This window comes from Jaculus jaculus, chromosome 11 (genome assembly GCF_020740685.1).
Source record: "Jaculus jaculus isolate mJacJac1 chromosome 11, mJacJac1.mat.Y.cur, whole genome shotgun sequence".
NCBI lineage: Eukaryota > Metazoa > Chordata > Mammalia > Rodentia > Dipodidae > Jaculus > Jaculus jaculus.
In genome coordinates this window covers 65,546,891-65,561,483 of record NC_059112.1, presented here as the reverse complement: position 1 = coordinate 65,561,483, position 14,593 = coordinate 65,546,891, and the positions used below count along the sequence as shown (strand labels likewise).

At 40.1% G+C, this 14,593-nt stretch overlaps 1 protein-coding gene across 1 annotated transcript in view; it reads left to right on the top strand.

Annotated features, from left to right (window-relative positions):
• Positions 1-14,593, top strand: part of Veph1 (ventricular zone expressed PH domain containing 1) — a 368,903-nt gene that overhangs the window by 83,903 nt on the left and 270,407 nt on the right. The window contains 1 exon segment of the mRNA XM_012947429.2: positions 13,661-13,824. Coding sequence (XP_012802883.2) covers positions 13,661-13,824 — 164 coding nt within the window.

Here is a 14,593-nt window from a genome sequence, read left to right as displayed (position 1 = left end):
TTAACATGAGTGATAAATCATTTGTTGGAACTGATCATTCAAATTTGATGTAATAAAATAAACAGAGCACTGCACATACAGTTGATAGGCAATTCCTACCAAGTATTCAAAGAACACATAATCCCCAATTTATCCAAACTGTATCTGAGAATAGCATGTACAGGAACGTGTGCAATTCTTTTTATATCTATAGGAAAGTAAGATTCCAAACAGAGATACAAAAAAAAAAAAAAAGAGGTACAAGGATGGAAAAATTACAGCTAGTCTCATCTAAGAATATCAATGCCAAAGCTCCATACAGAATATTAGCCAAACAAAGCCAGAATCATATTGTAAAAATACATCCTGACTAACCTTGATGGTTAACCTCATTCATCAATTTGATTGGGTTGAGAAGTACTAGGAATCAGTAAAGCACACCTCTGGCTGTGTCTGTGAGGGCAGTCCTAGGAGTAATTCACTAAGAGAAAAAGACTCACTCTTAAGTTGGGAGACACCATCCAATAGGTTTAGGGCCAGATGTGACAAAAGTCACTCTCTCCATCTGCTTCCTGACCACAATGAGGGGAACAACTTTGCCTCCTGCCACTGGCTCACAGCAATGGAGTAAACCAACTACATGGTTCATTTTGGTTACCAACTTGACAGAATTTGGAATCACCATGGAAGCAAATCTCTTAGCCTGTCTATGAGGGATTGTCTAGAATAGGTTAATTAAGATGGGATGACTCGGGCTGGAGAGATGGCTTAGTGGTTAAGCGCTTGCCTATGAAGCCTAAGGACCCCAGTTCAAGGCATGATTCCCCTGGTTCAAGGCACAATTCCCCAGGACCCAAGTTAGCCAGATGCACAAGCGGGCACATGCAGCTGGAGTTCGTTTGCAGTGGCTGGAAGCCCTGGCACGCCCATTCTCTCTATCTCTCCCTCTGCCTCTTTCTCTCTCTGTCTGTCACTCTCAAATAAATAAAGAAAAAAAAAGATGGGATGATTCATCAAGCCTGTGTATGGTGCTATTCCATAGTCTGGGGCTCTGGGCTGTGTGAAGTGGAGAAAACAGCAGAATTCATCTCTCTCTGTTTCCTGGCTATGGACTCAATGTGATCAGTCACCTCCTGCTCAAGCAGCTATGCCTCCCTGACCATGCTGGACTGCATTCCCTGAAACTATAAACCAAAATAAACCCTTCCCCCCCCCCCTTGAGCTGCCTCTTCTGACAGGCATTAGATCACAGCAGTGAGTAAAGTAAGATATCAACCATAGACTAAGTGCCCCCCCCTCGGGTATTTTATCACAGCAACCAAAAAGTGATTAATACAATAACTAAGTGGAATTTGTGCCAAGACTACCAGATTGGTTACATGTTATACTACTAACAGTTTAAGGAAGATATTGTCATATGACAATATCTATAGATGTGAAAACATACTTGATGAGATAGGGAGTATTCAGGGTGGTACGGCTGTAGATGATAAAACTCAACACTCATGATTGAACTAGAGAACAGACAGGAATTTGCTTAACCAGTAAAATGTACCTACTCAAATCCATACAGATACATATGTAACTATCAGTCCTCACAAGCATATTCATTAGGTACAGGAGTAGTGAAGGATATCCACTGACATTGCTTTCATCATTGAAAGTCAAAATAAAGTAGGATATAAAGATAGAAGGTGGAAAAAATAAATAAAGGAGAAAATAAACCATTATCAATCATTATGAGATGGTAAAGTGCATATAGAAAATCCAAAAGACTCAAATGATATTACCAGTAAGAACTTAGCAAATTTTACTAGATGTATGATCAAAATGCAAAAATCTACTGCTTTCTCAATACTAGCAGGTAAATGTTTTCAATTATTTGAGAAGGGGAAGCTTCCATTTGTAGAATGGTTATAGGACACATTCAGATCATTTTATTGAAAGATATGTATTATTCATATTCAGCCATTCTGTTTAGATATCTACATCTATAAATCATATTCTTTATTTTATTTTATTGTTATTATTATTGTTTTGTTATTATTATTGTTGCTATTCTTTTCGTTTTTTGAGGTAGGGTCTCACTCTAGCCCAGGCTGACCTGGGATTCACTATGGAGTCTCAGGGTGGCCTCAAACTCATGGCGATCCTCCTACCTCTGCCTCCTAAGTGCTGGGATTAAAGGCATGTGCCACCATGCCCAGCATCATATTATTTTTTTTTAATACTTTCATTGGGCTGGAGAGATGGCACAGCAGTTAAGGTGCTTGCCTGCAAAACCTAATGACCTAGGTTAAATTCCCCAGTATACACATAAACCCAGATACACAAAGGAAATTACCTGCCTGGGGGTTCATAACCTGCCATAACATGACCATCTGGGTTCAATAGAAAAGCAAGGGCAAGTGCTATGGCCTGGGAGCCACAGGCAAGCCACAGCTGAGAAGAGGTCCAAGAGATCCCAGACCTCCAATTTCAGCTTTGGTATCAAGCACCAGCCCAGAATGGCTGCTATACTTATTCCCTTCACAACCTGCACATCCCAAAGTACAAAACCATCATTAGCCTGTTCTAGTCATAAAATAGAACACTCACTGATGACACTACAAGGGAAAACTCTTGCTTCCTTCTTAATTAAAGAAGATTCCCACACTGGGATGGGCAGACCACACCACAAAAGAAACAACATCAAACATCAAAATGAGGGAGCACCTCCAACATGCTTGCCTAGTCCCACAATGGAAGTATCCAATGAAAACACAGAAGAGACAAAAAGAATAGAACCTCAAAACAAGACACAAGATATGTTACCCTGACCAAGCAAATAGCAGAACTGGCAACAAATAAAGAAAAAAAAAAAAAAACAATAATCACATACATGAAATCCACACAGCTGTCATCACTAGGCTTAACCTAACAGACAAAACCCAGAGAGACATAAAAAGAGGATAAATGAACTGAAAGTAATCCAAAAAAAAAAAAAAATAGAGTATCTCAATAACCAGATGGTTAAGCTTTATGAAGGCATAAGTAAATGCAAGAATGAGTTCCAAGAAGCATTAAGAAAATCAATACATGACCTGAAATTAGAACTTGACAAAGGGATGGATACTATACAGAAATAGGCAATAGAATATTCAAACCAAATTGAACTAATGCAAACTTCTCTAGAAATCCTGAAGAGTAGAGTTAATCTTTGGGAGGATAGAACCACAGAGCTGGAAGACAAAACAGAAGAAACAGGGCAGGAGTCCAAAAATTCTTGTGAACAGAACATGAGAGAACTATTGGATACTCTAAAACCTCCTAACATCCAGATCATGTGTACACCAGAGGGGAAGAAGTTCAGACCAAAGGGGTGGAGAACTTATTCAACAAAATTATAGAAGAAAACTTTCCTACTCTCTCAAAAGAGAGCTCCATCAGGATACAAGAAGCTAACAGAACTCCAAGCATACTGGACCAAAGAAACTCTACAAGGCACATTATCATGAAAACTGTAAACAATGAAAACAAAGGCACACACACACACACACAGAGAGAGAGAGAGAGAGAGAGAGAGAGAGAGAGAGAGAGAGAGAGAGAGAGAGAGAGAGGGAGAAAGAGAGAAAGAGAGAGAGAGAGAGGGAGAAAGAGAGAGAGAGAGAGAGAGAGAGAGAGAGAGAGAGAAGCAGCAAGAAAGAAACAACATATTACGTACAAAGTCAACTCAATCATAATTACCTCAGGGTTCTCTATGGAAACCTTGAAAGCCAGAAGGGCCTGGAGTGGAACACTTCAAAGTTAAAAAACCTATGGCTTCCAATCCAAACTCCTATACCCAGAAAAAGTATCCCTCATAATAAATCGTGAAAGAAAATCTTTCCATGATAAAAGCCAGCTCTATGATTATATTAGCATAAAGCCAACCCCATAGAGAATACTTCAGGGAATTCTCCACAATGAAGAGTCAAACAACCCATCTTAAGAGCCTATAAAAAGAAGATCACTATAACCAAAAATAGAGAAGATTCAAAAAAGTACCAAGTCCAAGAAAACACTAAACCCCATAAAGCACCCCAACATAGCAGGGATTAAATCAAATCTCACAGTTATAACCTTAAAACATCAATGGTCTTAATCCACCCATCAAAAGACAAAAGTTAACAGGGTGGATCACAGAAATGGACCCTTCAATTTGCTGTCTTCAAGAAACTCACCTCACCCTAAAGAAAGATACCTACTTGGGGTGAGGGTGGAAAATGATATTCTAAGCAAGTGGAAATAGAAACAAGCAGGTGTTGCTATGTTAATATCAATAAAATAGACTTCAAACCAAAATTAATCAAAAAGGACAAAGAAGGCCACTTGTTACTGATCAAGGAAATGAACCAACAAGAGGACATCACATTCATAAATCTATATACACAAAACATAGGTGCACCACAGTTTATAAATCAAAATCTATTTGACATCAAAACAGAAATAAATACCAACACCATTATAGTTGGGAACTTCTATACTCCACTATCATTAATAGACAGATCATCCAAACAGAAAATCAACAGGGAAGTAAGAGAGCTCAACAGCACCATAAATCAACTAGACCTAACAGACAGCTACAGAACATTCTACCCAAAGTCTACATAATACACATTCTTCTCAGCAGCCCATGGAACTGTCTCCAAAACTGGTCAAAACAGACCATAAACTTGCCTCCATAAATTTAAGAAAATTGATGTAATTTCCTGTATGATATCAGGTCACACTGTTGTAAAGATATAAATTAACAACAAGAAATGTGCCAGGAGCTCCATAAGTTTCTGGAGACTGAACAACACACTTTTAAATGGGTGGAGGAAGAAATCAAAAAGGAAATTGTAAAATATCTAGAATTGAATGACAAGAAGAACACAGCTTACCAAAACGTATAGGGCACAATGAAGGCAGCCCTAAAGGGAAAATTTATAGCACCAAATGCCTTTATAACAAAGACAGAGAGATGCCAAATTAATAACCTAGCCATCCACCTAAAGACATTGGCAAAAAAGAAGATCCCAACCCAAAATCTCCAGATGGAAAGAAATAATCAAGATAAGAACAGAAGTTAATTAATTGGAAACTAAGAACACAGTTAAGAAAATTGATGAAACAAAGAACAGGTTATTGGAAAAAATATGCACAAGATTGATTGAAGACCTCAATATAAGACCTGAAACTTCTCTTTCTGGAATAAAAAATAGGAGGAACTCTCCATGATGTAGGAGTGGGTAAAGACTTCCTGATCAAAACTCTAGTAGCACAGGAAATTAAACAATCACTCAACCAATGGAATCTCATGAAACTAAAAAGCTTTTGCACAGACAAACATACCATAAGCAGAGCCAATAGATTACCCACAGTATGGGAGAAAATTTTTGCCAGGTATACAACTGACAGGTGCCTAATATTTACAATGTATGAAGAGCTCAAAAAACTAAACAATAAAATAATCAAACAACGCACTCAAAAATGGGGCAGAGAACTAAATTGGGGGTTGTCAAAGGAAAAAGTACAAATGGCTAATACACACTTAAGGAAATGTTCAACATTCCTAACTATTAGAGAAATGCAAAGTAAAATAACTATGAGATTCTACCTTATCCCAGTTAGGATGGCAATCATTTAAAAAATTAAATGACAAGAAATGTTGCTGAGGATGTGGAGAAAGAGGACCCCTCATTCACTGGTGGGATTATAATCTTGTAAACCACTATGGAAATCAATATGGAGATTCCTGAAAAGGATGAATATAAAGCCGCCACAGACCCAGTTATTCCCTTACTGGGCCTTTATCCTATATGATCCATGCTTCACTGCAGAGATATTTGCTCAACCATGTTTATAGCTGATCAATTCATAATAGATTAGAACAGGTGCCCATCATTGGATGGACAGATAATGAAGTTGTGGTAAATTTACACAATGGAATTCTACTCAGCAGTAAGGAAAAAATGACACAATGAACTCTGTAGAAAAATGGACAGACTTGGAACAAATAGTACTCAGCGAACTCAAACAATCACAGAAAGACAATCACCACATGGTCTCACTCATCTGCGGTTCCTAACCCAGACCAGCTCAAGTTGCTGACATACCTGATAGGTAATTCAAGGCCCAGACAATAGGGATGGAAGGGGTTGGTGGGAGGGGAAAGGGAAGGTGGGGAGAAAACACAAAACTAATCCCAAAATGAACTGGTACCATATAAACATTTATCATTGAAGATAGACTAAAAGACTGTACCCTCAACAGAAACATAGGGGAACACCTGAAAAGAAGGGCCCTGGAGATAAAGTCTAACCTTAAAAAAAATTTTTTGGCTCTGACCTGTAACTTCTAGTACCAGAATGCAGTTGCTACCCACAATTAGCTGTTGATCAGAGAGACCTAATGAAAGGCCCAAGAATTCAGAAGCTCAGAAATACTATCACGCTCCAAAGGGAGCTTAAGCAGGCCCCCTGCATACCTCAAACTCCAGGCTTTACTCTCTGTTAGAAGCAAATAAAGAATCCCTCTTCTCATTATATCAGAGCCCGCTCCTAATATAAAACTAGGTAAAAAGGGCATGAGATAGCCCTCAAGGATGGGAAATGAGTAATGAAGTGAACCACTTATTTGGTTTCTGTAAATAGCCTGCACCATAAGCCTTAATAGCCCACACTGTAAGCCTTAGTAGCTCGCACCATAAGCTGTAGCAGCCTGCCTCAGACCACCAAGGTCATAGGAGGCTGATACCATACGCTGCTACCCCCACCTAAGGAATTGCACAAGTGCTGACCTCCAAGGTCATAGGAGACTGGTACCACACTCTGCTACTCCCACCCAAGGACTTGTGCAAATGCTGACCACCAAGGTCACAAGAGAATGATTGGTCCATGAGGGGCTTGAACAAAGTAAACTAATTGGCTTAGAAACTATGGGGTGGCACAAACTGACTGGCTAACACCCTGCGGGGCTCCTGATATTAAATAATGATTGGTCTAATGCACAGGCTTTGTTAGAAACCCTATAAAAACAGCCCTGTTCCTGCATTCGGGGCTCTGCAGTCCTCTACCCCTGTGCGGTGTATGACTGTGGGCCCCAGCGCGTTTCGAATAAAATCCTCTTGCAGTTTGCATCAAGACTGCTTCTCATGAGTGATTTGGGGTGTCGCCTTATCCGGGCAGAGCATGAGGGCCCCCTGCGGGGTTTTTTTCCTACACTAAGAGGTCCCCAAAATAAGACAGGTTTCTGTCAAAGCCCTTGATTACCACCCTGAGGTCAAAGGTAAGACCCTATTGCTGAAGACACCATATGGTGCTGGCTTAGAATGGAGAGACCTGGCTGGAAGGAAGCCAGTCCTCAGACATTTAGCCCCTCTAGTGCTGGAAAGTGCTACAAGCTACTTGGGGAAAGTGGGCAACAACCGTCTGAGCAACCAGGGGTCTAAGCTACTTAAAAACAAACAAGATGTATTTAGAAGTGCAATAGTGGAAAACAGCCTTGGTGGGTAACCAATAGCTTTCTGATTGGCTAAGAGATCTGCTCAGTGGAAAGGAACCCATAACTGGATGTAGGAACCAAGTCAGAATCCTATGTAGACAATGTCAAGCTCCCACTAGTCTTGGGCTAAAAGAGGGGCTATATCAATCAAATTCTCCCTAAATTAATAAGGCTTATCCCATTTAACCTATGCTGACTTCACTCTTTATTGGAGAATCTGTTTTTCTTTTTTAAGAAGGTAGTGAGACCCAAGGAGATAAATTACACTATCACACTTCAGCCAAACCCCAACTGAAACCACAGCAGAATTGGGGAGATGAGCAGCTTCCATGGTGACTAACAATCAGGGTGAAGGAGACAGAGGCTAAGGATTCTCAACACCTACCAAAGCAGAGATCCAGAGGCTTCTAAGAGCTCATCACAGAAGTAGACTTAAAACTCACCCACCATGGCTCAGGGAATTATGTGGACGAGGGGGCGGAAAGATTGTAAGAGCCACACGTTGGGACATCATGCCCAGAAGCATTGCCTCCCCCCAACAACTGAGTGCTGCTCCCACAATGCATAACCCACAACCCCATGAAGAGTACCTACAACCCCACTGAGTAGGGCCCCCAATGGAATGAAGGCAGGGACCAGGGATAGTACCAACACATGATGTATCCATACAAAGTATATCCAGAATTAATAAATAAAACTTGCAAAAATTAAAAGTATATTTTCAAAAAAAATAATATATTTAAAATTTTTATTATTTATTTATTAGCAAGCAGAGACAGAAAAAAGAAGGGTGGGGGGGGGAGTGAAAGAGAGAGAGAGCAAGAGAATGAGAATGGGCTGGGCAGGACCTCTAGCCACCGCAAACAAACTTTGTGAGTACTGGGGAATTGAACCCTGGATGTTAGGCTTTGCAGACAAGCACCTTAATCAATAGAATATACATAAATAATATAAGTGGCCAAATCACAAGAGAGAAGTAATTATAAAAACAGTTTGTGTCTCTGTGTCTGTGTGTGTGTGTGTGTGTGTTGATGATGATGATGATGATTAATCTCACATGCAATTAAAGAAATGAAAGTTAAGACAAAATAAGATACTATCATAAATTCCATCAGATTAGCAACAGCCAATGTCTGTCAAGACCAATGGTAATAGAAAACTCATGATGCTGGTGAGAGTATAATCTGTCTTGGTGGTGAGCAGAATAAGGATTCCTCAAAGATGTCCACATTTTGAACCTGTTAAATGCTATTTCCTTTAAGATAGAATCAAGTTTACTACATAAAATAATGAAGCAATCAATCCTAGAGTTTTTAGTTGAATCTCATGCAATCATGAGGCTCTTAAAAGTGCTTCTACTTCCATTCTTCAGTGGGACTGGAGAGATGGCTTAGCATTTAAGGTACTTGCCTACAAAGTCTGAGGACCCAGGTTCAATTCCCCAGGACCCACATAAGCCAGATACACAGGTGGTGCATATGTCTGGAGTTTACTTGCAGTGGCTGGAGGCCCTAACACCTATTCTTCCTATATATCTGCCTCTCTCTCAAACTTGTGTGTGTGTGTAAGACTGAAGCAAGAGGCAGAATCAGCTGAAAAAGGGGGATGCCAGATGTAGGATCAGAGAGACACTATGTTGCTCCCTTTGGAGGTTATGAAAGAGGATATGAACCAACACATCCATGTCAGCCTCCAGAAGCCAGGTGAGTCAAACAACCAGTTCTCTCTCTAGGCCTTCACTGAAAGGACCTTCCCAGCCTTACCCATTCCAATAATACTCCCATCAGACTGAACTCTGCAAACAGAGGATAACAGATCTCTGTTATTTTAGGCCCCTTTGGAACAATTTCTTATGGCAGCAATATGAAATGAATAATCACTTCACCAAGAAATTCTGAATCATCTAGAAACTAGGCTTAGGAAAATACTCTTAAATACTTACTTAAATACTTACTTACATTGTAGAAGGGCTATGGACATCAGCCATTCAGATTCTCAGCCCTACCCCAGGCCTGGTGAACAGCATCTGTTGTACCCTGTTTGCCCAGGTGATTTCCATGCACATTAAGCTCCACAGTGCTGCTCTGAGCAGTGTCTCTCCCTTTGCACAAAGAGATAGATAGGAAAATTGCAGCAGCATTGTTTTTTTTTTAAAAGTAACACCAAGAGTAATAATGTCTTTCAATCATAAAGTCTATTAAGTCCCCATGTATACAGTGAAATATCTACCATAGTGAGAATTAGTATATGTTGGGCCTTGAGAGGCCGGGATGTGAGGCCTAGTGGAACTTCCTGAGCCTAACTGCCTCACTCAGCTATGACTCAGCAGGGGTCCAAATGGCCTCTGGCCTAGTGCTACTTCCACACAGGAAATTAGAATTCCTGCCCATGGGCATTTAGAACTCAGCAGGGGGCCAAATGGCCTCTGGCCTGCCACTTCCGCACAGGAAGTTAAGAGTCCCTGCTCGTGAGCTTAGAACCAATCATCTCAGAGGTTGCGGTATGCTATTGGCCCTTACATCTCACCCCACCCTAAAGTCTCTGCCCTCTTTCTCAACATTATATAAATACCCGCCTGTAACAATAAATTGAGTTCCAGTTTAGAAAGGACTCCTGACTCAGTGTGGCTTTTCTCCGTTGGCCAGAATGAAGCTCATCATCCCCTCAACCCCTAGGGTGGAACCAGCAGGCCTCATTCTTCCCTCAGCACTACCTGAGCGGGAAGGAGCCCAACAAGTATAGATCTACTTGGAGGTCTTCAACATAATGCTGAATGGAATAAAATACACTACAAAGGGATGTATATAATATAATCCTATTCATATAAAATTGTAAAACAAGCTGGGTGTGGTGGCACATGCCTTTAATCCCAGCGCTCGGGAGGCAGAGATAGGAGGATCACCATGAGTTCAAGGCCACCCTGAGACTACATAGTGAATTCCAGGTCAGCCTGGGCAAGAGTGAGACCCTACCTGGAAAAAACACACAAAAAAAATGTAAAACAGAAAAAATTACTGTTATTTATTTATGGATACATGTGTAATTAAGTTGTAAAACATTCATGAGGATGAAAAACAGTACCATTAGGGTGGCAGTTGCCACTGAGAAGAAAAAGAATGGGGCTGAAGAGATGGCTTAGCGGTTAAGGCGTTTGCCTGCAAAGCCAAAGGATCCCAGTTCAATTCTCCAGTACCCATGTTAGCCAGATGCACAAGGGGACACATGCACCTGTTTGCGGTGGCTGAAGGCCCTGGCGCACCAATTTTCTCCCTACCTTTCTCTATCTCCCTTTTTCTTCTTCTTTCTTTCTCTCAAATTAATAAATAAAATATATTTTAAGTTTTTTTAGAAAAAGAAGAAATGGTGTGACGGGAAGCAATTATGGTACAAATTAAAGCTTTGGCGTACCTGGTTGATTGTCATGCTGTTTTTCCTTTGTATTGTTACTGACAGTTATCTGATGGCTTGAAATCTTTAATAAGTAAGAAAGATATATTAATTTATTAATTGATTTTTTTTAACAAAGTAGCATCTCACTGTAGCTTAGGCTGACCTGGAATTCACTACGTATTCTCAGGATGGCCTCACACTCACGGTGATCCTACTACCTCTGCCTCCCCAGGGCTGGGATTAAAGGAGTGCACCACCACGCCTGGCTTTAATTGAATTTTTAGAGGATTTCAACGTCCAGATATCTTCATCAGTTTCTGACTCAAAAAGGTTCTTCTGCACTTCCTTTTCTATTTAGTTGATTAAATTAAAGTCAGCTGAATATGACTGGTGTAGGGTTTTCCCTTTCAAAGCTCCCCAGGCCTTCAGTGAGTGTGATACCAAAAAGTCATGCATCAGTTTTCTGTTCCAAGGTCCAACTATAGACCCATTTAATGAGACTTTTCTCATTAGGTGACCAGTGTGTCCATATAACTGAGTTCTATAATTTAACATGCTTTGTCCATACTGGGTATTGCATAAAACATTTCTGATCCCCTGAATAAAAGGTTCTGGCAATACCCACTGGAGTGACTCAAAACTCACTATAATGCTAAGAAGAACTGACAGTGGAGTGTTGAGCACTAAGTGAGACATCTCTATCACATTCTCCAAGGCTCAGGAATCAATGCATAAGAGGTGGTAGAAAGAATGTAAGGGCCAAGGGAAGGGGAGGAGTAATTAAAATGCTGTCTTCCAGCTGACCTTGATAGTCATGACTTCACAATGCCTGACACTACCTACACAAGACCTGCATAATAATGACATCAAAATAGGAGTCTATTTGGAAAGAAGAAAGGATTCATTGGAGGAGGGATAAAAGAGGAGGAAATGGGGGCCATGGGAAGGGATTACAATCATGGTATATTCTCTACACTTAATGGAGTTTTCAATAAATTTTTTAAAACCTTCTGGTCCTGGGCTGGAGAGGTAGCTCCGTGGATAAGGTATTTACCATACAAGCTTGAGTACCCAAATTCAGACATTAAAAGCCAGATGCTGTGACAAGCATTTGTAATCCCTGCCTCACCTATGAAGGTAGGTAAAGATGGGAGAATTCGGTAGAAGCTCAGAGGCCAGCCATCCTGGTGAAAGCAGCTGTGAACAACCTGTGACCCTGCCTCAAAGGAGGTGGAAGGGGAGGACTGACATCCAAAAGAAGTCCTCTGAGCTCCAAATGTACATCACCGTACATGTGTACCCTCACTCACATGCATACACATACACACAAAACTTACACACACACCCCAAAATCCTGAATTTTTAAGAAGAATCTCTGCATAAAAACAAATAGAAATCAAAACTAAATAAGTTATTTAAATTAAGTTGCTGTGGATTAATAAAGATGGGTTCAATTTATTGGTTCTTAGTTTTAGTTTTTTGAGACTAGATCTCATTTATGCAGTGAAGGCTGGTCTTGAACTAACTTTTGGTCCTCCTGCTGGTGCTGGACCTGGAGTCATCTACCCCATGCTGTCTCATGCAACTTCTTTAAAAAGATAAAAACCTGAATATTTCCAACATCTTTTATTTTATGAACATATTGGTAAGACAAGTTTGAGATTAATTCTATGTTAAAGCAATTTTAGTGCTTACTGTTACCCAAATACATTCAATTTTGTTCCTTTTACTAAATATAAATACTGATATTTTTGAAAACCGGACCTTCTTTCCTTGGTGCTCTTTTATACGTGAGCATGTTCCCACTACTTAATGAATGTCTAAATATGTATAATTTCTGTGTATGTCTCTATAAACAAAGCCAAATGACAATGAATCTTGAATCATGTTGAAATGAGACACAGCTCATTTGGAAGAGTACTTGCCTAGCATATGTGAGGCTCTGGGTTGACTCCTCTAAATTGTGAAAAGAAAAAGTTAAATAAAGCCAAGAAAATTTTTATTTAAGAAAGCCCTAGGAAATTATTCCCCCAAAATACATAAGTACTTTAGAAAATTTTGAGTGGAAAAAGTCCATGGCATAAAGTGATAAGTGACTGTTTTCCATATGTTGTTTGCAGATAAGTCTTATAGCATATGTCATATTTTTTTCTTGAGGTTTTACCATTTTAAATTCATATGACTATACATGTCTGTGAGGCAAATTGCATGTGACAAACAAGCTGAGTTTAAAATTTCCTCGAAATAGTGCAGAAATTAAGGATTTAAATTTGCATTGCTCCCTCTTAAACCTATTCACAAAGTAAGGCATAGTTTTCAAATGTCCTTTGTCTAAACCATGCCTTTATATCCTTCTGCAATATGAACACATTCCTTTGCACTTTTTTTGTTTTGGTTCGGTTTCATGCTTATGACACCATTTACTTTTCATTTAAGCATCATCCAGTCATTGCTTCTCGTCAGGAATTCTTTATCGGAACTGTTCCTTCTGGAGGGTGTGGTCTGCTTACTGTCAAATGTACCTCTATTCCCCATGGAGCATGACTGGGGGGGGGGGGATTTCATGAGATAATAATGCTGACTGTATTATGAAATATTACCCTTTTGCAATCAGTTTAAATTGTGCTTTAATGATTTTTTTATGAGGTAATGTTGTTTTTAACACCTGGTTGCTGGTCTGTGCTGCCTAATGTGTAAGGGCAAAGGTTACTGCATGGGCAACAATATTACTTGTATTGCTTTGGGGCTGATAAAGTCATTGTTCCCTGTGTGGATCCATCAACAGGAAACGCTGTGCTGTTGAGGGTGTTACCTGCTGTGTATGAGAAGCAGCCTCACCTAATTGACAGATACCTGACAGAACTCCTGGCCTTGATGTCTCAGCTGGAAGAAGAACAGTACCATCTACTACAGCTCTTGCATGCAGCTGTCAAGAGAAAGCACGAGGAGGTAAGAAGTACACTGTGCCCACTTGAAATGCACTGGATACCATGTACACTCTGATGGTCCATATAGCCAGACATGTTTCTGGATAAAATGAGTGGGATGATGTGCAGGGTTTCCTTGGGCACATCTAGAAGCATTTATCTAAAAGTGAAAGCCACTATCTATGATGCACTCCAGATGTGCTGGCCCCTGCAATTTCTCCACATGCAGAAAACTGAAATATATAATTTGTGGCAATGAGGGACTTTGAAAAAGAAAAGGAAAGGAAAGGAAAGGGAAAGAGAAAGGTCAAAAAAGCTGGGGAATATCCATTACAGTTTGAGTGAGGAGTGGAATCACTGAATGATCCAAAAGGAGGCTAGTTGAGTGGGTCCAGTTGAGCAGTATATTCATTATCTAATGGTGCTATAGCCAAAGTAGCACACATTTAATGATTTAAAATAACACAAGTGTACTGTGTACTATCTTGGAGTTCCTCAGGCCTAAAGTCCAAAATGGTTCAGCAGAGCTGACGCCCTCCTCAGGCTTGAAAGAAGCGAATCTATATCCATGCTTTTTCTGGCTTCTAGAGGCTGCTGGCATGACTCACATCAATCTCACCTCAGCTTTTTAAAAAATATTGTATTTATTTATTTATTTGAGAGAATAGCAGAGAGGGAAAAAGAAGGGGGTCGGGGAAGCCTTAGGGGTATAAAGCCTGCTCTTGTCTGGCTAAAAGCATATATTATTCTCACCAATCTTTCCTGAAAGTACTACACTTAATGTTCATATT